Source organism: Zootoca vivipara, chromosome 3, assembly GCF_965207765.1.
Source record: "Zootoca vivipara chromosome 3, rZooViv2.hap1.1, whole genome shotgun sequence".
Taxonomy (NCBI): Eukaryota; Metazoa; Chordata; class Lepidosauria; order Squamata; family Lacertidae; genus Zootoca; species Zootoca vivipara.
This window is the reverse complement of record NC_142586.1, coordinates 89133960-89160475: the sequence shown is the minus strand read 5'-3', so window position 1 is coordinate 89160475 and position 26516 is coordinate 89133960. Positions and strand designations below refer to the sequence as shown.

Below are 26516 nucleotides of genomic sequence, written 5' to 3'. Positions count from 1 at the left end.
GCGAACATTCTTTGGAACCCGAACGTCCAATGGGGCTTCCACGGCTTCCGATTGGCTGCAGGAGCTTCCCGCAGCCAATCAGAAGCCGCGCTTTGGTTTCCAAACGTTTTGGAAGTCAAACGGATTCTGTTCTGAGGTACCACTGTATAGTTAATTCTAATATAGATATAAGCATATTAGTGACATTGTTGATTGCTATTCTAGCCATTCGTTATGGCCCGGTTGAGTAGATGAAGACCTTAATTTGATAGTTAAAATTATAATGCCTGGAACTGTGCTTACCCGTGATACTTTTCTGAGTTTGGCTCCAGCAAGAGCAGCTGCTAGTCCTGTTAAAGGGCGGTGGTCTTCATACATCGATCCCATGGAAAAACCCGCGGGAGGCAGAGGAGGGGCCGGGGGTGGGGGAGGAACCTGGTTCGGAAGGGGGGGAGGAGGTGGGGGAGGCGGTCCTGATGGTGGAAGAGGGGGAGGGGGAGGGGGTCCAGGGGGAGGGGGGACTGCTGGTGGTGACTGGACAGGGCCAGGAGGGAGAGGGGGTGGGGGTGGGGGTGGGGGTGCAGGTGGTCCTTGGATAACACCTAATTAAAAACACACACACAAAAACCAAACAAAAATTGTGACAAAAAGGGAAGACTGTCAGGAAACCAATTCTATAGGCTACTACATTAAGGTGGGGGGAGAGAAACTGCACGGTCCCCACATTGGTTTCAATATCAAAGAAAAATAGTCCTTCATTCTAATATGCACACATAAATAGTAATGAACAAACAATTCAGCTTGAAATAAAACTGGATCAAACTTCTTAAGAGGAAATAGAGATGCCACAAACAAAATTCACGTGAATATTTTGAGGGACGTGATACTGAGCGGCCTTTGCACAACGTTATTTTTTTAAAAAAACAACAACAAAAAACAGACCCCTACCCTAAAAGACAGAGGTAAAACATGGTGCACACAAGAAGAAGCTATGCATAGAAGCCCAATGACATAGGAAGAGCCTGCTGGGTCAGATCAAGGACACATTTAGTCCAGTATTCTGTTCACATGGTGGCCAAATGCATATGGGAATCCCATAAGCAGGACAGGAACACAACAGTACTCTCCTGCTCATGGTTCCCTATAATGGGTATTGAGAGCATATAGCCCTTGATGCAAGTAGTCACTGATAGCTTTATCCTCCATGAATGTATCGAACCCTACTTTAAAGCTGTGCAAGTTGGTGTCTATTACTACATTGTGTGGTACCAAATGCCATAGTTTAACTACGCACTGCATCAGGAGTGAGGAATTGGATTCAGCTGGTGGGCCAAATGCTGGGTTCTCTCACCCTCCGAGGGTGACTCTGACCTGTCAATCATCAGACAGCACTATGATATCAGGTGACCCATTTTCCTCTGTACTCAAGCCCAGACAAGTGCTGCTTGAAGTTACCAATCAGCTGATCAACTCTGGCTGGAATCTGCTGGCTATGGAGTTCCCCATGAGTAAATTCATAGTGCAGTGAACCCCAATTGGTTTGCTCTCACCAGCAATCTGCTGATCAGTAGTGACAGGGAACCTCCCTTGGCAGTGCACTTTAAGATTCCCCAGGTATGCACATTTCTGCCTGCCCCACACCTGACATCACAGATGGTGGCAGATGGGTGTGGTTTGCTGGAGAGACAACAATGAGGGGGAAACTGGGAGCTGTATTAGGAAGTTCCCCATGCCTAAACTAGGTGAATGAGTACTTCATTCTGTATGTCTTTAATCTCCCAGGGTTCACCTTCACTGGATGATCTCAGGGTCTAGAACTAAAAGAGCAAGAAAAACTTGTCTAGCCACTTTTGTACACCTCTATTATGCCTGCCCCCTTTTCTAAGCTGCTCCATCATCTTCATCATTTTGCCCACATTCTGCATCTTTTCCAGTTCTACACCTTTTCTTCTTTATTTGCATTTATTGAATTTATATACTGCCCTTCATCTGAAGACCACGGGGTGGTTTACAACACAAAAACACAAAATACATAATATAAGAAAAATAAAAAAATACCCTCCTTTCAAGGTAATGATCACATCAATAATGTTTGTATCCCCACTATAAGTCTAAAGAACACAGGCTTAAATCCCACCAATTTTAGCAAGCTTAAGACAAGATACCTTATACATTTGCACCTCATGCCCGTGCTTATTTCCAGAAATATTAATACAGCATACATTAGTGAGTTAGAAGATTTTTAAATGTTGATGGAATGAGTAGTTTTGCCCCACTGCCTGGATCATAGCTGCCAAGTTATCCCTTTTTTAAGGGATTTTCCCTTATGCTGAATAGGCTTCCTCGCAAGAAAAGGGAAAACTTGGCAGCTATGGCCTGGATGAAAAATAAGATTAGATTTATTTTTTAAAAAAAACCCTAACCAAGGGTGGTCCACAATTACAGAAGTAAATTCCCTATGAAATGCAAGCTGATTTTCATCTGTCCTTGCAGTGGTGGAACACCTCAAATCAATAAAGCAGGCATCCCCAAACTTCAGCCCTCCAGATGTTTTGGACTACAATTCCCACCTTCCCCAACCACTGGTTCTGTTAGCTAGGGATCATGGGAGTTGTAGGCCAAAAAATCTGGAGGGCCGCAGTTTGGGGATGCCTGCAATAAAAGGTTGCCTGCTCCTGAGTTGTGAGTTATTTAGAGTAACAGACTCTTTAAAATGTTTAGCCCAGACTGAGGGGAACATTAAAAGGATCAATTCATCTTGTTATAAACCAGATTTGTATCACATTAAGTAAGTGCCTTTGGGATCCCCAGAAATTTCAGCTAAACATATTAAATCAATGCAACACCTGCAATTTAAAAACTATTTTGGATACACAAACAAACCAAATTAAAGTATGTTTAAATGGTCGTATTAAATCTTACAAATTATGCTTTCTGTATAATTTTTGTGAATAATACTGAACTGAGAAAAACCCAATTCACAGCCAACATTCTTCATTTAATGTCCAATGGTTAAAAAAGCAAAAAACCACCTAGCGAAACTCTTTCAGCGGACTTCCAGAAATGAAAAGAAAAATAAATAACCAGAATATACTATTTAAATTTGACTGAAAAAAACGTATCTCAGCTCTACAAAGTTTCACAATTCCTCATGACATTCTGCTGAACTTTTGCTGAGGGTATTAAGATCACCAGCTTTTCAACATGCTAATTCTTCAGGATAAATCAAGTTTCAGATGCAAATTAGTTTTGAGTGCATTCCTGATTAATTAATTAGTAGCAGTAACGGAAACCTTACCCTGCTGGGACGGAGGAGGTTCAATCGGCTGAGAGGCTGCCTGCAAGACTGGCTCAGAAGCAGAGGAGTCTCCCAGCACAGAGTTTAGAGAGTTCTCAACAGAGGCAGGGGGAGCTGCAGAGGGAGAAGGGAGAACACTAGGCTTGGATGAGGGAGTCGAGGCATTAGGGGAACTTGGAGAGGAAGCTTGAGGTCCAGAGAGCGAGAGAGGCTGAAAGGAAGGTGGCGGCGTTGGACCAGAGGTAGGTGGCGAAGGTGCTGGATAATTTGCCATTTCTGGAAGACCATTGGGTGCAGTAGGGGATGGGGACAACTGGGATAGTTGAGCGGTTACTGGAATGGGGAGAACAGGCTTTGGGCCAGTGGCTTTGCCTGGGGGGCTGCTAATCATTACAGGAGGAGAAGGGGGAAGAGGTGCAAAACTAGAAGCAGACCAAGTAGTGGACTTGGTACTAGGGGGCAAAGGGGCTGGGGGGTTCACGGGTGAAGGTGGCCGAGAATTTTTGTTTACTTGACGAGGAACGGTGGCGTAATGCGGAAGGACGGGGTGGAAGGCAGAGCCCAAAGATGTAGCAAAACGTGACGCAGAGTGCCTTAGTGGTGGTGTAGGGGGAGAGGAAACCGATTGTGCAGAAGTCACATTAGCATAATCCGGAGTAGAGTCTGACATTGCTTTAGCATATGAAGGAGGTGGTGCCGAAGGAGGCTGGCAACTGGAGTAGTCAGGAAGTGAAGTACTATACGGGGAGTTGTCGTAAGATGGAGCTGGACAGAAGATAGAAAGCAGCAGCAAAGGCAGGATAAAAGAGGAGAGAGAGAAAAAGGGAGCTAATGAAGCAACAAAACCAGCATTCAAACAAAATGTATAAATGTAGACTATAGTTAGTACCAGAGGATTAGGCACAAGTAAATTACTGTTAGGAGAATTTATACACTGTCAATAGATGCTTCCAATTTTGCCATATATATTTGTGCCAACATTTGAATTTACAAGCACATTCTGGAAATGCAAAAACAACAACACCCAAACCCCTCCACTACAGAGTAAGTTCTCAAAGGTAATCAGCAAAAGCAATTGGTTGGAATCAAGTGAAGTGATCTTAAGATTTTTTTAAAAAATTCTACTGAATGACAATTTCAGCATATGAACAGTACAATCCAGTGCATTTTCTGCTCAGATGTAGGTCCCATTGGCATGGTTTAGGTATCATTTTAAATCATAGTTAAAGTTAAACTATGGTTTAATGTGAACAGGGTGCTGTTGCACAGTCCTTGAAAGTCCCTGCTGTACTTCTCCCCAACACCTTCCTTTGGCACACTAGGGAAGAAACAAACCAGAGGCTGGCTTCAGATTACATGTGAACCGAAACTAGCGGCCTGTTCCTCTCCCAGCAAATCATGAGCGGAAGACAAAATTTATTCTTGGTTTACCACTCACGGTTTGTTGGGAGAGAAACAACTCACAGGCATGGGATAGGATGCAACATACAGCCAGCCAGCCTGCTTGTTCACATTAAAGCATAGTTTAATTTTAACAATGATTTAAAATGGTATCTGAACCAGGCCATAACGTTCAGCGAGACTTGCTCCCAGGTAAATGAGAACAGGATTGCAGTTGAAAGCTCACACTTCATCAACAGTAAGTAGAAACTATGCCCCAAAAGTAAGAACTGCATGTGAAACATTGGAAATTAGAAAATTCTTCCTCAAAAGTCACTGGCTTATACAAATTTCCACTTTACAGATCGTTGATTCTTCAAGCAAATGTTTTATTAATTAGAAACAGGAAATACAGTAGAATAAAGTCTGCAAATAGCAATTCAAGATTGCAAATAGCCATTTGCCTGCTTGCCTTTGTCAAGTAAGAGCTGCCTCCTGTTTACAAGGCAAGGCAGAATCTAGCTTTAGGACATTGGAAGAGAAATCAGTTACTGTATTTTAGAGTGCTGATGTGCCACTTATGGCTATCAAAAATATTTGCAGGAATGCTAGTAAAAAATGTGCACTTATGAGCAAATCTGCTATGTTTATTACATTGAGAAACAAAAGATTTTACACAGCTACAGGCTGTTGCCTGCAGATGCTATTACACTAGCTTCATTCAGACGAGAACAAATGCAGATGAGAGGAGATCAGAAGCTTCCATTTCCGTTTTTTATTAAGTGCATTTCAGTGTATCATCTGAAGCCTAAACTGTAATTAAGATTAACTAAAGTTAGCCAAAACCAACCAACTTCATGAACTATAGTTTATGCAGTTGGCTTTACTACTAACCACAGTTTCCCCAGGTTCAGACAACATGGCAAGCTGTGGTTAATCAAATGCAGAAGCAAAAGCTTCTTAACTCTTCTCACATTTACACTGTAGAAGAAAAGCACACATTCCCAGGGAAAGCTGTGCTACTGTTAATGTTATGCCCAAACAAGAACATTGTGCTGTAATGAACTTGCATCCATTCCTGAAGTTCTAGGTTTTATACTCAAGAGTGTTGCACGTTTCCTGAGACATTTAGCCTCAAGAAAACACACACACACCGGCCTGCACTCCTGTTCAGCAATGAAGCAAGTCTTATGCTGTAGATTTATACACAAGTCTCTGAGGCATGTAACCTTGGAAGAATATAAAATGAATAATGTCACATTCCCCAAAAAGAGATGACCCAACTTTCTGATTGTGTAAAACAAAAAAAATATAAACAGCCAGGCATCCTAAGCATTCTGTGCTACTCTATCATAGCAAGAACTATTGGCTGGGTCGTAATTTTATTGGATCTGTTGCACCAATGGTCAGTTTATATATCATACTGTATTTTATTGGTTGGTCTTTGGAAACAAAGTAAGATTTTGAAAGTTTTTCTCAAGTTAACCATTTATCAATGTAGTCAACAAACAACAACAACAACAACAACAACAACGAAAGCCATAGCTCTGCATTCAAAGAAGTACTAACCGAAGAATACAGATCCATCTTTGATCCAAGTAATTTTGTACAGTGACTCATCTAAAATACTATCCATACAACTTGCTAAAAGACACTTGCAAGACCCTTTGTGCGAGGTCTGCCTACTGACATTAAATTTTCATGCCAAACATTCAATTACGCAGACATGTGACAGACGTCAATGTCAAAGTTTCCTCTCAATTGCCAAGTTTGGCTGGTAAAACTGCCAGAGACCTTCACCATCAAATCCCTAGTGCGCTTATGGTTGGAGCCACACTGAGAGAATGAACACTGCCTAATATAAGCAGCATTTCTCAAGCACAACACGCCTCTCACCCAAGTCCTGAAAGGTAAGGGAGATACAGGGCCCAAGCTGCAGGTGGAAGGCAACTGCCCAAGGTTACAGGACAGGATAGAGGAGGCTAAGGCTGAGAGAAAAGGGATACACAAGGATAACAAGAGGGCAAGAAGGGAAACAGAGCCCAGGATAAGAGGAGGATTTAAAGTTCTGGCAATGGGATTAGCATTAAGGGACAGGGATACTGAGTTGTGAGAATTTGTAGTTCACTTAGCACAGAACTCTAGGCTTCCTTCTTAAGTAATCAAAACAGGGTTTCTTTCCTAACTGATGTTACATAAACTACTTCTTAAGATTAGCAGAAAAAAGAAGGCGATGAAAGCTAAAAAATTCACCACCCTACACATATATTATTTGAGAAATACAGAAAGTTTGGCTGCTGGCAATAAGGTTCCAATTTTTGGAAGTTAGTTTACAGGAAAATGAGAAATAAGCCATTTTAATACGTGATTACTTTGATCAATTTCATCATGTAACAGTTCTAAACAACGCACTGCGATTCTTACCAGCGCTTGACAGTTTTCTTTCTCTTTCCCATTCCAGCTGCTCTCTTTCCAGTTGGTCCTGGTGCTCCCTTTCTTGCCTTTCCCATTCTGCTCTCTCCTGCTCCTGCCTTTCCCGCTCTTGCCTCTCTCTCTCTAGGCGCTCCTGCCGGTCTCGCTCTTGCCGCTCCCTCTCCAGCCGCTCCCTCTCCAGGTGCTCCTGTTCTAGCCGCTCTCGTTCCAGCCTCTCCTTCTCCAGCCTCTCGCGCTCCAGTCTCTCCCGTTCTAGTCTTTCCCTCTCCAGCCTCTCGCGCTCTAGCCTGTCGCGTTCCAGCCGCTCCCTTTCCAATTCCTTTTGCCGTTGCTGCTCCTGCAGCTGCCTGCAACAGAGGAAAACGGGGAGTGTTAAAATGAAGAGCCAAAACCAGATTAAAGGCTACGAACACATACATAGCAAGCCAGTGTGTGACATAATAAGAATCAGTGACTCGTGATACATAAGCTAGACACCAAATGGTTCCTTAAACCAAGGTTAAAGTAAAGGTAAAGGACACCTGACAGTTAAGTCTAGTCGCGAACGACTCTGGGGTTGCGGCGCTCATCTTGCTTTACAGGCCAAGGGAGCTGGCGTTTGTCTGCTCCGCAACGGAACACCGAAACCAGAGCAGCGCACAGAAACGCTGTTTACCTTCCCACCGGAGCAGTACCTTAATGGTGACACAGAGCATTCATAATGTAAGAATATTCTTTACAACTGTGAGCAAGCTACAATAATTAACTATAATGTTGTTCATTGCTCCTGCTCAGGCTGCACAGAAAAAATTCATTTTGGTTCCTGAAATTCATTCTGATTGTGCAGATAAAATATGACTGATAGAATTATCCAGGACGTGGTATTAGTGTGTGAAAACAGTCAAGGTCCCCAGGTATGCACCTCCAGATGGTGGAGATGTCAGGTGCCACCCTGGCGCCTGGGCACCTTCACTTGATCGCAAGTGGTTGATAGTCAGGTGCAAAATGCACCTGACACCTGGCTAATTTTGAACACAGGTAGTAATTTATACCCCACTCTTCAGACAATAGTCTCCATACCACTTCTTATTTAATTTGCATTTTTAGCTTGCCTGTTGATCCAGAAGCACCCCCAAGGAAGTTTACATAATAATAAAAAGTTAGTTCTACCCACATGGCACTGCTCTAGGATAGCTTTCAAATAATGACCAAAATTTTGGTAGGCTTTAAATGAGGCAATTACATGCCAGAGTGAAGCAGGCCCTAGTCCACCTGGCTAAGGTGGAGTTAGAAACTTTCCTTTGCAAGGAATAAGGGTGATAGACTGAAAAAAAGCTTTAGTTGTGGCAATATGGGCTTTCAGGGGAATTCCTCAAGGGAATGGCAGGTCTTCTTAGTTGGGAGAAAGACAGGAGAAAGGAAGAAGGTAACAGGTGGACAGTGGAAAGCAGACAAAACTTTGCGCTGGGGGTGGAAATGCTACTGTAGCACCGAGGAAGAATTTTTAGATGGTGTCTGTGAGGGGAGGAGAGCTCCAGAATTTCTTAGAACGCCAAACTCTGACTGCTACCACTAGGCGGAGCTCAAATCACAGAATACAGTAATAGAATCATATAACTGTAGAGTTGGAAATGACCCGGAGTCCCATATGACTAAGCTATATAAAATATTGCACAGGTAACACCTTATTGCCACAAAGAGGTAAATTATATAAAACCACTCGTTAATTGTAGTAATGGGTGATAATTTCATGCATAAATGTTGGGAGCATCCATTGTTGAGCCATTTTGGTGTGTGTGTGTGTGTGTGTGTGTGTGTGTGTGTGTGTGTGTGTGTGTGTCCTAAATAGATTATTTCCTGTTATTACTAACATTACTAACTATTGCTAAAATTCTGTTCCCCTGCAGCATATCTGAAGTGAATTTAGCACACCCTAAAGATAAGGTTCTTATTGATTTTTTTTTAAAAAAATGGTTACAAAGTGTCACGACAGCATATCGGAATATCCTGGGACTACTGAAGAAAGCACTTTTTTTGCGGAAATTCACGGGCCTGATAATGACTTTGGAACAGGAAAGGAATTTTCAATGAACTACTTGCCGAGATTGGTTCCCTTTTGTTGCTTACTGAAACAATGGCTAAAAATACTCAGGATAATGAATCTTTTTGCCTGTTGATGCACATACATTGTTAATAAATAAATTAAAATCTCTCTCTTTTTGCTAAAGACTATTTGCTATACAGTATAACATTTGAGGTCCTGATATCCATGCTTATATACTACGGCAAACTGATGCAGCCATTCCCACATTACAAAACTGATCTTAGATAAGAATAAAGTGATACATGTGAAGACATGAAGACATCCAAGCCAGTATCTAAGGTTGACTGGTAACTACCGTGTTTCCCCCTTTTTAAGACACCGTCTTATAACTTTTTTTCCTCAAAAAAGCACAAGGTGTCTTATTTTCAGGGGATGTCTTAATTTTTCATTAGGTTTTTATTTTATTTTATTATGGTACCTTCTGTTGCTCGTTGGTCTTATAAGGCAGGCAGGAAGGGTGGAATTTGCAGAGACTGGCTCTTGGAATACAGGAAGGGAGGAAAGTCTATCCGCTGCTGGGTGCTCCGCGGGCGCCGAGGCCATGCAGCCCACAACATTCCGGTGGGGCGGAAGGGGGCCAGCAGCGCTCCCGCCGCTGTCCGTTCAGTGCCGAAGCCGCGGCCTGAACCTGCGCACGCGGGAACCGGGCAGGTTCCACGCCGGGGGAGCTTGGTGCTCGCCGTGAGCGGGCGTGTGAAGCGATGGCGCGAGGCTCCCCCAGCTCCAGCCTAGGCAGGGATTTTGCTAAGGCAAAGCCTTCAAGGAGCCAGGCTTGGGCGGCTGGCTGGCTGGCTGGCTGGCGGGGGTTAGGTCGCACAGCGGCTGAGGAGGCAGGGCGGGAGTGGGGCGGAATCTGAAATGGCCCACTCGTGGGTGGCAAGGCGGATTGGGAGCGGGGCGAGACGTTGCCGGGCTGCTCCGGCACAACATGGCTTTAAGGGAGGGGCGTGAGGGCTTCTGCGGGGGTCAGCGGGGCCCTCGGCAGCTGCGCTTCTCATGCTTCCTCTGTGTGGGAGGTGGTGCTACAGAGCCCAAGGCGGAAGCCGGGAGAGCCTCTCTGAAGAACTGTTCTCCCGGCACGCGCTTAAACAGAAAGAGCCCAGGCGGACCAAACCAAAGGTCCCTCCAGTCCAGCGCCTTGTTTTTAAAAGCGATTAGAAAAAAAGCCGTCCGTCGCCCCGGCAGCGCGAAAGGGCCCACAGGCCTCCCGTCACTGTTCAGCCTTGGGCCATGCAGCCCACGACGCTCCAGAGGCGCGGGAGGGGCCAGCTGCGCTCTCACCGCCACCCATCGCCCCGGCAGCGCGGAAGGGCCCGCAGGCCTCCCGTTGCCGCTCAGCCTTGGGCCATGCAGCCCATGACGCTCCAGAGGCGCGGAAGGGGCCAGCAGCGCTCCCGCCGCCACCCATCGCCCCGGCGGCGCGGAAGGGCCCGCAGGCCTCCCGTTGCCGCTCACCCTTGGGCCATGCAGCCCACGACGCTCTAAAGGTGTGGAAGGGGCCAGCAGCGCTCCCGCCGCCGTCCGTTGCCCTGGCAGCGCGAAAAGGGCCAGCAGCGCTCCTGACGCGGGGGGGTTTCCCTGTCCGGGCGCTCGGCCCGAGTGGAAAAAAGTCCTGGGAAGAGCGGGGAGGCTCCCAGCGCGGCTCGCCTGGCAACGCGCTCAATTCATGCACCCCCTCCCACATGGTCTCAAGCCTCTCCGAGGTATGTCTTATTTTCGGGGTATGTCTTACGTTTCGCAAATGCCTAGAAATCCTGCCATGGCTTACTTTATGACTACGTATTAAAAAAGGGGAAACACGGTACTACCTTTTATAAAAACAACTCATGAGCGGCACCACAATTTTAAAGATTTTAGGGGTGTTTGCATATAAAATGCTGGTTCAACATCCTTGCAATTGCAATTCAACATTCTGCGCAGCAGTGGATTTGCACCACTATATACACCAATTTCCCGAAGCAGCAATTCTTAGCACCAAGCCACTGAAAATTGAATCTTTTACAGCAAACCTTGTGAATCGCTGGATACCTCACAGAAGTGATTTGAAAAGCAAGCTGTTTTCTTCACATCAGAAGGATCACCCAACAGAGGGCAGTAGAGATTTACAGTAGGGGTCAGCAAGGTTTACCGGCCATGGGCTGGATCATTCCCACGGAAATCGTCTATGGGCCAGACTGGTGCAGCGTGATGCTGGAAATTGCATCTGTGCATGCCCAGATGCAGAAAATTGCGCCTGCGCAGAAGTGATTTTCGGCGTCTGGACATGCGCAGATGTGATTTCTGGTATCTATGCGTGCACAGACGCGATTTCTGGCGCTGCTCAGCGAGTCCTTGCAACCCGCTGCACTGAGCGGGTGGCTCAGTTTGGGGGCAGCTTGTGGACCGGTAAAATGTGGGCCGCATCTGACCCATGGGCCACATGTTGCCGACCCCTGATTTACAGCTTCCACTCATTTGTATCATTCTTCATTGTAGTTCACCTCAATTCCCAATCCAATTTAGCTAGTTTTAACTTGTTCCCTTTTAATCTGTGCATTTTAAACTTTTTCAGTTTTAAATTTTGCTCCAGCTCACTTGGAATCACAATGACCCTTCTCCAATACAGAATAACTGCACTTACAACTTTAACGTCCTTAGTAACCTTTCTTTTGGAATTTTTGCAGACGATAAAAGGGGAAAGTATCACATTCAACTATTATAGTCACAAAGTCTCCTATAAAGGTGACTGACTACATTCACACCTGCTTAGTTTCAACAACTCTGCAGCGTCAGCACTCCCCAGGTCCATTCATTAAGACTCCTACCCTGTCATCTTGTTAGTTCAGTGCTTAAATTTCCAATTAATGTTTAAGTTATTGCTGCCATATCCCTAACATGCATTATAAAACCATAGATTTAGCTTCAGTTCATGTGGAAAACAACCTCCAAGCTAGCTAATTAGCAGGAAGAGATTATTCCAGCTGAGGTTCTATTAATTTACCCACCTCCTATTTTCCCTTTGGGAAATGATTTACCTTTGTTTAAAAGATGCACCTCTCCATAAATACAAGCATTCGACCGACATAAAGATTGGTGGGCTAGTTCTGCCTAAACCTAACTCAAATATTGTTTGAGTAAGAATGAATGACCCTCAGATACTTGGAGGAAAGTTAGGATACAAACGCAACAAAACCCTATGCACGGATTAGGGTTACCAGACACCCCCATTTCCCGGGGACAGTCCCCAAATTTGCGAATAAGTCCCCGGACAAATTCCATCCCTGGAATGTCCCTGGATTTCATTTAATGTCCCTGGGAAACACAGCGGCGGCAGTCTCAGCAGCCTAGAGCAGTTGGCTCTGGCTGGCTTCAGGAGCTGCTCGGAAGTCCCCATATGATGCTGGTGCAGGGGCTCTAAAATGCAGCTTCCGGGCTGCCTCCACCTTCCCTGACCCCAGCAACTAAGGGGATCCCTCAGCTGGGAAGGGAGGCTTCCCGTTGCCTAACTGAGAGATCCCTGCCTCCTCCTGCTTGCACGCAAGTAGGAATTGGGATGGGGCTGCTCCAAAAGACGGTGTGAAGCCTCACTTCCCAACTGATGGATCCCCGCCCCGCCCCCCTGCTTGCACACAAGTAGGAATGGGATTGGGGCTGCTCCAATGGGAAGGGAGGCATCACGCTACCCGAGCCTCGCTGCCACCGCTCTCGGCCCTCCTTCTCCGCCTTCCATGCCTGACTCGCACCGCACTTCTTCCCCACCACCACTGAAGAACCAACAACTCGGGCTGCCCAGGCTCATGGAGAAAGGAGATAGAAGCCTTGGAGGAAGGGGAAACGTGGCGGTTGAGGTCAAGGCGCCAGCCGCCCCTCTGCCACTGCCATCGCTGCAGCATCAACGTCCCGAACATGTATGTATGTATGTATGTATGTATGTATGTATGTATGTATGTATTTAAAGTGTCCCTGGATTCATTGAAAAAAATCTGGTAACCTTAGCATGGATCCAATGAAGAAACAGGATGAGTGGAAAGGCCTTCCCTTCATCTAGAAGAGAGGTTCCTGATAGATATAAGCCGATTTCCCCCTCCTTCTACAGTCCCCTGTTGCATCTCATGCCATTTCAGAAGAAATTCCATCTCCCTGGCAGTGTAAGAGGCTGCAGCAAGACAGGGGAAAGCCCCACTCAGTTAAGGGCAATTCATCTCCTCGTAAAAGTTGGATGCAACCAAGCCTGTCAGTTTTTCATAGTTACTTCCTAAGATTTCAAACCCTAAAGTGTTGTAAGGGAAAAAAAGTAGGACAGTGAAACTCCCTTCACAATAATGCAGAATCAATTAAAAGTGATTCGCTTGCCCCTGCAGTTAAGGAACAACTCCGGTAATCTCATAAATCTACCTTTTTTGTTTAGAACAGGCATCCCCAAACTGCGGCCCTCCAGATGTTTTGGCCTACAACTCCCATGATAGCTAACAGGACCAGTGGTCAGGGATGATGGGAATTGTAGTCCAAAACATCTGGAGGGCTGAAGTTTGGGGATGCCTGGTTTAGAGTGTTCTTTTCACTTACGCCCAGGTAAGCGGGGTTAATATATTAACTGCATTTAATTTATCAAATTAATTTATTTACTGCATTTATTTACTAATTTATTAACTGCATCATGTCCCAGAACTGGTCTCTGGGTGTTTGGGGATGCCTGCCTTAGGGGGAAAGGCAGGAAGATATCCTACACACAGAGAGACAAAAATATAAGTAAACAAGTTTTCTAATGTAAAATGTATATTTCTCTCTGGCACATACTGCAAACCACACCCCAAGAGGAATACAGTCGCACCTTTGGTTGGCAAACGCCTTACCAGTCAAACGTTTTGGTTCCAGAACACTGCAAACCCGGAAGTGAGTGTTCCGGTTTGGGAACTTTCTTTTGGAAGCCGAACGTCTGGCAGGGCTTCCGTGGCTTCTGATTGGCTGCAGGAAGCTCCTACAACCAATCAGAAGCTGCACCTTGGAAGTCGAACGTTTTGGAAGTCGAACGGACTTCTGGAATGGATTCTGTTTGGCTTCCAAGGTACGACTGTACATGGTTCTGGTTGGCTTGTGAACACCCACAGAAGTAATAAGCGGTTCCCTGTACCCCCACCCTAGTTATAAATCTTTGGGGTTTTTATTGCCTTCATATGGAGAAAAAATGGAGAGGAATTAGCAAAATAATCCACCACCCTAACTAAGCCATTTCTGTGGGAGGGAGATGCTAGAGACAGGGATGGAACCTGCTGGTAATGACTTTGTTGACTGGCTAGCCAGAAAAGATGGGCAAGCATCTGGGAAGCCTCTTGGTAGGTGGAAATGTATTAATAATGACTGTGGGTCAGAGGAGAAAGACTGGCCCTTGCCTTTGGAGGGTCAACAGAGGAGCCTGCACTGTAAAACCTTGACCCTTCTTTTGACCAATGCTGAAAGGGAGATAAAAATGTTCTATTGAAAAAAAAACCCAGTTTCTTTTTTCTTTAAGTCACTAAAGCTATTTTTTTTTTTTAAAAAAAATATTTTTATTAATTTTTCAATTAAAACCAATTATATCACATTCAATATTTCAAATTATACACATATATATATCAATCAGACCGAATGTTATGCCAAATCATCTAAAGAATTTTTTATTTGGGTTCCCATGCTTCAAGAAATTGGGAATTCCTCGCAACTGTCCACTGCCGTCTTTTTTCTAAAGTTCAAATCGTCCTTCAAGTTCATAATAATCCAGATCTTCCCCTTACAGTCACAAAGATGTTTTCCACTTTCACGATTGTTTCCCAGCTGCTGATATAAATATCAAACAAAGTCTCACAGATGTTCTTTCTCCTGTGTGAGTTAATCAGTCCAGCCTCCCCATAAATCTTCTTAATGGAGCTCCTGTTGCGTTGAAGCAATTCGAAGTAGCGCCATCTTAAAAAGCTCAAATCACTTTCGCTTTCCTCTCATGGGCATGAAAATTTACGATCATTATAGAATTTACAGCTTTTCCAGGCAGGAGACCCAAACATCAAACCATAGACTCTTGGTAAATTAATGGATCTCCTTGCCCTATAGCTGAACTTAGCTTCAGGTCGCTGCTCCAATTTAAAGTGCGTCACAGCTCATAAATCCTCCGAACGCATTCAGAACTCCTTCCGTCCGACTAGGGGGGGGCTTTTCTCATCGGCAACTCCACATCTTTAAAAAAAAATGCTCAGTAACAACAGTTATAAGGTTCAACTCACACAGTCTTTTGCTTCTCTTTCACTCCAAACAAGCCAGGACATCGCGTCCGGGAAGGTACGAGGCAACAATATGAAGAAAAAAAAATAAAAACTCACTCCCCTTATCGCTCCGTCCCCATCAATCCTTCTTCCAGATGCAGTACAATCTTTGACTCCTCTCACTCGGCAGCATAAATTTCTCAGCAGTAAACATCGCTTCTTTCCCTCCTTCTGAAGTATGTCCATAGATTTAAGCCTAATTATCTTCTTTAACCATGGAAATCCCCGCCATGCAGATTAGCGTCCGGGAGTCCTGGCCCTTGTAAGTGCTCAGCCCAAGCTCCCCCCACTCCAAAAACAGTCGGAGTGGGTCTGGGGGCATCGCGGGCCAGCGGCCCCTCTCCGTAACCCCCGGAGAGGGTAGGGGGTTGCCATTTACTCCCCTAGCAACCGCCAAATTCCTTACAAAGGTCAGAGAGATGGAAAACAGGTCCGCCATTCCTGCAGGCGGAAACCGGAACTCCACTAAAGCTATTTTTAGTGTCCTACTTTTCTCTTCTTTAAGAACGCAAAAATAAATTCCTGTCCCAGATTTCTAAGGAATGGAAGTAGAGTAACTTTTTAAAAATGGAAAACTTATTTAACATTTTACAATTACTTATTTTCTTGATTAAACAGCCAGTTCAGGTTAATTAAAATACCTATTCTCATGATTAAACTATCTTTGAGCTGCATTATACCCAAACTGGGCTAATATATCTCAAAAGCCAAGTAAGGAAATTCATACTTCAGAAGAAAAGCATTTACAACTTGAAAAGCTGGTCCTCATTTGCTTTTAATATCCCTTTAAAGTATCAACTTGGCAAATCTTTAATCTTTTCTTGCATGAAAAGAATACAAACTGTTTTTCCTGGTTTTATTATTGTCATTGTGGAAATATTCTAGACACAATGGCACTGGGGGAATCTTCCTTACCTATCAGTACTAAGAAGGATACTATGCTAACTCCTAAAATATACTAGAAGTTATTGTTTTATTAGCAGCAATACTTCCATGCTGCCCATAACCAAAAATTGTCTGGGTAGCATACATCAAAACTGCCATATTATTATATGAACTGGGGAGGTGGGGTGGGAATCACGGCAGAGATTAAGCATTCCACAGCTGGGATGCTATCAGAGAGAAGATGCTTCCTTTCATAGTCACCCATCAGATTTCACTTGGCAGTGACACTCTGCAACTTCACTGTCAAGGTAGTATATGGGTGGAGCCAATGCTTCAGGTAAACTGGCTCCAAGCCATTTATGGGTTTGAAGGTTAAAAACAGCACTTTTAATTGGTTCCAGAAATGGACCAGAAGAGTGGAGCTGATAAAATATTATAATTATATTTGTTTAGTCGTTTAGTCGTGTCCGACTCTTCGTGACCCCATGGACCATAGCGCGCCAGGCACTCCTGTCTTCCACTGCCTCCCGCAGTTTGGTCAAACTCATGTTTGTAGCTGCGAGAACATTGTCCAACCACCTCGTCCTCTGTCGTCCCCTTCTCCTTGTGCCCTCAATCTTTCCCAACATCAGGGTCTTTTCCAGGGAGTCTTCTCTTCTCATGAGGTGGCCAAAGTATTGGAGCCTCAGCTTCAGGATCTGTCCTTCCAGTGAGCACTCAGGGCTGATTTCCTTCAGAATGGAAGGAAGCCCCTTCACCACAACAAGGCAGTGATCCATGAAGGGGAATATTGTATTATAAATATTATAAAATATATTCAAAATGTTAACTTCCAGTTAACAACCTTCCATCCCTATACTGGACCAACTGAAGTTTCAAAGGCATGCTCAAGTACAATGCATAATGGTAATTTAAACTATTGTTGACTCCACAACTGATTAATCTTTATTAGGATCAACAAAAAGTCACAAAAATGTGGCAAACTTTTGAGTTGGATAACTCTTAATCAGATTGCAAGATGAGCATGTCTCGCCTAGGGTGCTACAGTTATCAAGTTGCATTGCTAGGTTACAAGCCAGACTTTATTTTCTTAAACAATGTGGAAAACAGCCACGACTGCTTTATTCCAGTAGTTGAGTGGAAGGCACGTACTTTATCTGTAGTACCTGGAAGAGACAAACTGAACCTGCAATCCCCATTCTGGAACTAAGTCTACAAGCTTGCCTAATAGCTACAACATATACGGTAGCCTTTTAAAAAACAAAACCTTTTCCACATCCCACCAGACCCGGATTTCTGCAACATCTTACAGATATGGTATTCTGGAGAACTTGAAAGCTTCTCACATTTTTGTGACTTTTCTGGTTGGTCCAAATGAAGGCATTGCCCATTTGGAGTTGTTGTTTTCCCCCTTATGTGCCTTTAAGCAAACTGCTGTAGTAAATACTGGCATGTTACTGAATTCAGGACCTTCAAAGAAGTTAACAAAGGCAACTTCAACCAAACTAGCAAGCACGCTTACAGAAGTTCCTAACCTACTTTATTACCATACCTGTCTACTCACACAAGTTTTAGTGATTTTGCCTCATCTACAGCCTGACAGTACCAACACATACTCTCTCCACTAGCCAGCAAATATTTCTTGCCTGATCACCTGAAAGTGCTTTTGACACGTCACACATGGAAAGCTTATTTAAGAGCTTGAAGACTATCTAAAAATAGAGTCTGCATTGATTTTTCTGGGCAAAAGTGTAACCAACCTCTTCAAAGATTAAAGTCACTCTGGTGTCTTAAAAGTCATTCAAATGCTACTTTGAAATGTGCTAGTTTGGTTTACTAAAGTTGTTCTTTTAAAAAAAAATACTGCAGGATAGGTTAGGAATTTAAAAGCACACAGTAACCCAAATGTCTTTATTTACAGCCTCATCACAAACATTCAAAAGCGTGGATTATTAGAATCATCAGCCGAATCGTACATTTTCTATATTATCCTATATTATCAAATGGATATCAGTCTAGTTCAACAGTTCCTAATGTTCTGGGGCCTGAGGGCACATTTGAAAATCGAAGAAACTCCCATTTCACAAAAGAAAAGCTAGCACTACTCAGAAACCTTCCCCTTCCAACTAAACCAAACCAAAAAAACAGGCAAAACACCCACTAAATACAGACAAGCTCCCCCCACCCAAAACAGAACAGGCAGTCACTCCAATAAATTCAAAAAACCTATCTTATGTAATTTTAAAATTAAAAAATTAAAATTTGAAGGGAAAGGGTGCACAGTAGGCACCTGGAGCTGCCTGAGGGTAAGAAGTGCTCATGATCTAGTCTATTACCGTTTGTTTTAAAAGATGTAGATGGTTACATACACCCATATTCAAATACTCCTGTGATACAAAAATTCCTATAAATTTATACAGAGACATCCCCCCCCAAAGTGATTTTCAAAATTAATACCTCTAGGTATTTTCATTAACTTTCATTACATGAGGTCAGCAAGACTTTCACTAAGTGTGTGGAAATGGGTTAAGAGTAATTCAGCTTCTTTGGAAAAATTAAAATCGATTACTTACAGCAGAAGCCGGTCAACCTTTGGTCCATCATACCTCTGAAGGATAAGTGGAGGCCTATACACTTTCATTGTTTCCGAAGTCTGTATACTAATTCTTACAGCTGCCCTCTTTATAAGCATAGGCATGCAGTAATTACTTTATTTATAGATGTTAACTCAATCAGCTACCAACTGATATAAGATACAGCAACGGATTTACATTCATGACATTCGCACCACTTCTAGCTGCTATATTAACATCATGAATCATTTAAAGATATATTATGGACTAATGCTTTATTTAAACACAACAGTTAGGATCTTTTATTCTAAGAATCTTAAAATGGGGTTCCGGATATTATATTCAACAGAGAATGCATTAGAACTGAACAAGCCCAGCCATTATTTTAGCTGTTTGTTGCTATCTGTGTTGGTGTCAACCATCCTGAAAGACTCTAGAACAGCAGAAATCAATGAGGTGCCCTCCAGATGTTTTTGGATTACAACTCTCCGACCAGCATGAAGGGTCGCTGGGTGGGACTGGTAGTCCACAACTCCTGGAAGGCACCATATTGGCATGGGCAGTAGCTGCAGGGATAGCCAAACGGGAGGCAATCCACATTTGACAAATACCTTTACTTCACATTAAGAGAAGTGCTGTATGTGTACAACAACAAATGCACAATCTAAGAATATGCTTCACTGATCTGATCAATCTGATTCCTTACTTTCAAACACTGCCCGTACTTTGTGGTTACAAAAGAAATAACACCAACCAGTTATCATTTAATCCCACCCTCCTGTGTCCCTAGAACATATTCTTATGCCTGAAGCACCCCTTATAGGTCTATTAGCTGGTATCAGTGCTCAAGTGTTCTTATAAGAACTGCCCCCCTCCAAAATGTTTAATATCAGTACCCTATAATTACTTGGTTCTTAGCCTATCCTTGATGGACATCTTATAAATAAATCCCATTAAGTTTGCTGGTGCTTATAAGCGTATAAAGGATGGCTGCCTTTAGCACCTTAAAGAAAGCTGAAAATAATACAATTAAACCAGCAGTTCCCTTTGGGAATCTCCTTTAAAATACCCGAATTCCCTCTTTCCCGGCTCAATCATCTTCTTCGTCTCCTTAGTATGTTGTAACCAGTTCCTTCAGAAGTGCTTCATAGGGTCTGCTTTCTAAACATGTTATCATCTGTGTGCCTACATTTTCAAGGAACCTTTTCCAATTGTTGAAATTAAACTTAAGCTCAAGGAATCATTCCAAAACCCCAAAGAAAAACAAACTAGCATTAACAACTTGGGAAACCTGCCTGTCCTATATATCTGACTGGATGACATCATTGTATATCTTACAAAAATGGCTCCTGTAGGCCATTTTGCACTTCAAAGTTGGTATTGATTGTTTTATATATTTCCTCTAATGCTAAATATAAGACTGCAAAATGCAGAAAGTTAAAGAAAGCAATGTAATAGCAAGTATAATTCTATTAGGTCCATTAACATCAAATAGTAAACCATAGCCTTGGTAAAATGTAGTTTTACAACAGAAACTAAAAAACCATCTAGAAAGAAACACATCAACACACTTCTGTTTATTAAACAGTGCCTTTGTGTAATGCACACACCTTGCCCTGCAGCTTAACAAAACAGAGTGTGAAGCCATTGGGGGGGGGTTGTCTTATGAACCTTGGTTTGTTTTAACTAGGTCTTGGCAGTACACATGAACCCAATACTCATCATTAACTAAAACCACAAAACTATGATACAAGAGCAGCTGGAAAACAAACCAATCTTTGGAGAAATAAACCATGGTTTGTTTGATCACCTTGCTAAACCATGGCTTAAGCAAGCAATGGCTAGGCATCACATGCTAAATGGGCCCATCTGTGTGGAAATATACATGTCTACTCAGAGAAGGCCATGCTGCACTTTCTGATGTACTATGAAAAGCCTCACATGAACAAATATTTATTTATTAAATATCTACATCGCACTTCATCCAAGGATCACAGGGTGGTTTACAATATAAAAACACATAAATATATACCATAGTACCAAACAATAACTGCCCCCCCCATAAATACTTGCCCAATCACCATCATAATAGTACTGTTTTATGTAAAACCACACTAACCTTCTCTGGATTTCTAAATCTTCTTGTGATGGGCCATTTTGCACCTGTGGGGGAAGTTGTGCATTTTGTCGAGGCAACGTTGGACCTAGTAAAGCAAGTTACACTTCAGCTTTTATGCAAAAGTCACATATAAAGTCCATTAAGAAATAAACTTTCAATTTTTGACTACTTGTTAAACTTCCAGCAAATAGCCTACAAAATACACAAAACAAACTGGGCATCACAATCAATATTGCTCCACAGCTTTTCAAAATGTAAACTGATATAATCAGCAGGAATATGATGAGTGTGGTGAACACACATATTTATAAACCTTTAAAAGATTCCAAAATTTTAAAACAATTATTTGGGAAGCAAGATTAGATAGAGTTTAAGAGCCATCTAAACAGAAAACCAAAATCAACAGGAAGTAGAAACCCAAACCCACATCAGTATAATTTTATATTTAGAGACAGATGCCTATTCCTGAGGTGAAATGAAAATTTAGTAGATGATTTTTCATTGTTAATTCTATTACCTAATATGTGCATATATTAACTTTGCAGTATGCAAGGCTTAGAAACTGAACTGACTTCTAGTATATGAACCACTACAAATTTGATCTATTACACCAATAGACATACCAATGACAAACTTAGTTGGTCTCTAAGGTGCTACTGGAAGGAATTTTTTAAATTTTGTTTCGACTACGGCAGACCAAAATTGCTACCTACCTGTAACTAGAACCAATTTAAGAGGTAAGTTTACTGAATACATTTGTGAGAGCTTAATTGGTTTGCTGGTTATTTCAAAACAGTAAAGGTCTCAAAGTGGATTTTTTTCCTAAACAAGCCAACCCAGTTTCCTCTGCTTTTTAAATTAATTTTTTATTTGAAAATTTAACAAAGAAATAGACAGGGAATAAAAAATTACAACACAACAAATATAAATAAATGATATTAACAGTAACAAAAATTATCAGTTCACATTACAGATAAAAATTATCAGTTCACATTACAGATAAAATAACTATCACTGCATACATTTAAACTAAACATATAAATTAATATAAGCCCTCCAGATGCCCTGATTTACAAATAAGATTGGCATCCGTATGAAATACAGTCAACTCATAACTTACGCACCTCTAACGTGCACAATTTCAGCTTTACATGCTTGGCAGCGGGCCAGTTGAAATCGTGTGTGGCAAGGCCCACTTAGTGTGCTGCCTTCCAAGTGGCAACCTCCCACTTTTGTTCCCTTAGCAGAGTTAGCCCACCAGACCCTTATGTTAAAACAGCTGCACTGGTTGGCAGTTAGTCACTAGGCCCAATTCAAGGTACTCTCTTAGGGTTTAAGGCCATGGGTAGGCAAATTAAGGCCTGGGGGCCGGATCCTGCCCAATCGCCTTCTAAATCCGGCCCGCAAACAGTCCGGGAATCAGCGTGTTTTTACATGAGCAGAATGTGTGCTTTTATTTAAAATGCATCTCTGGGTTATTTGTGGGGCATAGGAATTTGTTCATTTCTGCCCCCCCCCTAAAAATATAGTCTGCCCCCCCCCACAAGGTCTGAGGGACAGTGGACTGGCCCCCTGCTGAAAAAGTTTGCTGACCCCTGGTTTAAGCCCTGAACAACTTAGGTCCCAAGTATCTGAAAGTCCACCTCTTTCCCTACAGATCCTCTTGGCTGTTAAGATCAGCTGACAGTCCCTTCTTGGCAATTTTACTACCCTCAAAAGTTTTCAGGGCGGCTGCCTGGAAAAGGACATATTATCTGTGGCAGTCCCTAAGTGGTGGAATTCCCTCCCTACATAACGCAGTTTTCCTGGGCCTCTGGCAGCTGAGCTGCATACTTTTAGGTCCCACCCCATTCCCGTGATTGTTAATTTGTTTTAAACTGTTTATAACATTGTATTTTAAATTGTTGTGAGCTGCAGGCCTTCTGGTGAAAGGAAGGTAACAAATTTATTAAATCCTCATCATCAGTAAAGGAGCTGCTAGAAATAATTGTTCTAGGGTATGTGATCAACAGTTCAAAATGAAGCACCAGCTGCAGCAGATCATGTGCCTATAACTCAGTCTCATACATGTCCTCGAAATAAAATGCAAACAAGTTCTATGGTATTTACTCCAGGACAAGGGAGCCTTTTCTCCTGTGGTTTTTCTCCTAGTTTTAGCTCGGACAGTTATTTTGCATGCAACTTTTAAAAAACAATTTTTTTTCAGGCACCTGACATATTTATTGAGATAATGTTTATTCTGCCAGTTTTTTATTTTTAAAAATATCAATCTTTTTTTACTTGAAACACGATCCATGAAGTGTGGTGAGAGATGCTTTGCGACTGTCACAAAGATAGCAACCCTATACAGCAGGACTGGTGAAGCTTTCTCCCTCCAGATGTTAATAATAAATAATAATAATAATTTATTATTTATACCCCGCCCATCTGGCCGGGTTCCCCCAGCCACTCTGGGCGGCTTCCAACAAAACACTAAAATACAGAAATTCATCAAACATTAAAAGCTTCCCTAAACAGGGCTTCCCTAAACAGATGTTGCTGGACTAAAACTCCCATCTAGAGTTTTGGCCATGCTGGCTGGGACTGATGGGCCAAAGGTTCACCAGTACTGCTGTACGTTTGTACTCTCACAATAGCCATAGAGGACTCTGTGCATCAGTATCCACCCTAGATTTTCAAACCAAGCTCCTTTTTTTAAGCCACCCTCTCAGAGCTAAACTAGATGTTACTGCCGTCACATTTTTGATGTTATCTTTTAAAAAGAAAATTTAAAAAGCAATGCAGATGATGACAGTGGATTGTAAGGGCAAGATTTTTAATCATTCCGCCCCACCTCATAGTACCAACTAAAAACATCCCAACCCCAAGCCATTATTTTCTTTGGCTGAATAGCAGAGGAACTTATTAAATAACCCCTGCCCACAGCCTTAATACTGATCAGAGGTATATGCTGCTGTTTAAATATTTAACAACAGATAATTCACAGATTTAATGTATCATCTAGTTTGTCCCTGAGGGGTTTGATGACTGTGAAGCACAGATGAATATATCAGTCACTTAATGCTATGTCTCTCCATTGTTGCAGAGAGCCCTGGGGAAAGGGGGGAGGGGTGGAATGGCTGGCTCTCTTTCAAGAAAAACCATTTTGTATACAGTATAGTTGAAAGGCAACAGGAATGCAACCAACTGCACTACAATGTATGATTAGAGTTCATTGTTATTCAAGCCTGAGAGGTCAGTTGAATTCAAAGTACTGCTGGATAAATCGGCTTGCTGGTCTGATGCACATTCATCAGATGGCACAGAGAACACCCATGTTCTAATTTTGCTGCTCATGCTCCATCAGAAGGCCACTAGGAGACTACATTAATGTTGTATTTTAAGCAATTGCTTCTAATAATGAAAGCTGGGTCTTTCCTAAAAGCCATTTCAGGGAACAAATGATTTTTAGCAGGTCTTCTAATTAAGATGTCTTTGTTTTTGACTGACAGAGCTAAGTTTTAAAAATCTGAAGCCTTGGACTTTTAATGCATCGACTTGCTGATCTTCTGCTTAGCAGTTGTTCCTATAGTACCTGTGCAAAGCTCTCTTCGCAATAAAGAAAACACCAAAGCTATTTCATGCTCAAAAGTTTATGTGGACTTCAGTTGTCAAAATGAGTTCAATAAACAGTTGTTTTCTGCACAGCTGGAGACCCATCCAAGAAGAAGGAAAACTCTGACTCCCTAAACCTCTTCTGCCTTGTGGACATAATCATTTTAAGCTTGGTTCAAACAGTAGAGAGCCATGGGCTTCAAGGGGCACCCTTAGTTGGATATCGCCCATTGTGTTATATCGCACACAAATGCTAATACTTGCATTAAAGACAAATATATATATTTCCTAAGCAGTGCCACCATATTTTAAATGCAATATTTTAAGGAATAAAGATAATGTTCTTCCTGAAGGTTTGTGGATCGAAACTGTAGTTTCATCTATGCATTCTTGAAGGCGATTCCCACGCCCTATTGTTGTTGTTTAGTCGTTTAGTCGTGTCCGACTCTTCGTGACCCCATGGACCATAGCACGCCAGGCACTCCTGTCTTGCACTGCCTCCCGTAGTTTGGTAAAACTCATGTTCGTAGCTTCGAGAACACTGTCCAACCATCTTGTCCTCTGTCGTCCCCTTCTCCTAGTGCCCTCAATCTTTCCCAACATCAGGGTCTTTTCCAAGGATACTTCTCTTCTCATGAGGTGGCCAAAGTATTGGAGCCTCAGCTTCACGATCTGTCCTTCCAGGGAGCATTCAGGGCTGATTTCCTTAAGAATGGATAGGTTTGATCTTCTAGCAGTCCATGGGACTCTCAAGAGTCTCCTCCAGCACCATGGAGAAGGAACTGGCAAGCCACTCCAGTATCCCTGCCAAGAAAACTCCATGGACAAAGACAACACGCCCTATTGAGGAAGTTCTTATTTCATTCCACCTGGTAGTTTACCTAACACATATTCTGGAAATACTGCATAGGAACTTGCTGCAATCTCTTCCCAAATATAAGTAATTACTCACTCCATAATACCCATGAAGCAAACTGTGATGCACATAAGACGGATTTGCTAATCCTTTACCATATAGGATAGCAACATTTTGTTATGTACAGTCGTAGGATTCAGGCATCTACTTCTAACTAACTCATGTCTATTGGAAAGATAAGAACTTAGGTTAAAACATGTATTTGGACCTCCTACTCCAACGCAAGATGAACAGAATGAAGTAAGAATGAACAATAAGCCACTATTTATAAACGGTTGTGGAAATTTGTAGCAGCCTTACCAGAGTCTTGTGAATTTAACACTTCTAAGGCATGCATCATGGCACTTGCGAAGACATTGGCATCTTCTTTGCTGCCAAAGTTGAGCCCATACACCTGCCTAGCATCCCGCCACTGATGAAACGTCTGTGTTGCTTGATTGTACTTCAATCCTTTTGGAATGGCACAATTTATTACCACCTAAAAAAATAGTAAAGTATAGTTATGGCTTAAAGGTGCTTTGTAGCATTTTCACCTATGCATGTGTATTCCTTCCCCCTTCCCCTTGTTCCGAAAGAATTCAAGAGATTTGCTTGTGGTCCTGCTTAAGAGGCCCAATGCCTTGGAATACACTTCCTGTTATCAGCAAATGTCCCCTTCCCTATTGATTTTCCTCAATTACATTGTTTTAATTATCAGCCATAAAAAAACCCTGCAGTGCCAGCTAGGTCACTCCAAATAACAATTTAAAAAACACCACCCCCACCAATATATTACAAAACAGTAATTTTCCAATGAAAATGCGTAAGCGGTCGTTAAATGAATATATTTCACAGCGTTTGACTATATTGTTTAGCATTAATAGAAATGGAATGAGAAGAATCTTAAAGGTAAAGGTAAAGGGACTCCTGACCATTAGGTCCAGTCATGACAGACTCTGGGGTTGCGCGCTCATCTCGCATTATTGGCCGAGGGAGCAGGTGTAT

General features: G+C 42.7%; 1 protein-coding gene across 7 annotated transcripts in view; it reads right to left on the bottom strand.

Moving 5' to 3' along the window:
• The window catches only part of ENAH (ENAH actin regulator), an 83102-nt gene that overhangs the window by 10725 nt on the left and 45861 nt on the right, over positions 1-26516 (bottom strand). For 4 of the 7 annotated variants that reach the window (XM_035111432.3, XM_088667368.1, XM_088667370.1 and 1 more), the window contains exons 3-7: positions 25833-26010; positions 21023-21107; positions 7082-7437; positions 3278-4042; positions 283-581 (exon numbers count right to left, since the gene is read on the bottom strand). In XM_035111432.3, the coding sequence (XP_034967323.3) occupies positions 283-581; positions 3278-4042; positions 7082-7437; positions 21023-21107; positions 25833-26010 (1683 nt within the window). Of the gene's footprint in view, positions 1-282; positions 582-3277; positions 4043-7081; positions 7438-18903; positions 19003-21022; positions 21108-25832; positions 26011-26516 lie in introns of those variants that run through there. The other 3 variants (XM_035111434.3, XM_060272972.2, XM_035111433.3) reach the window with 3 other exon arrangements.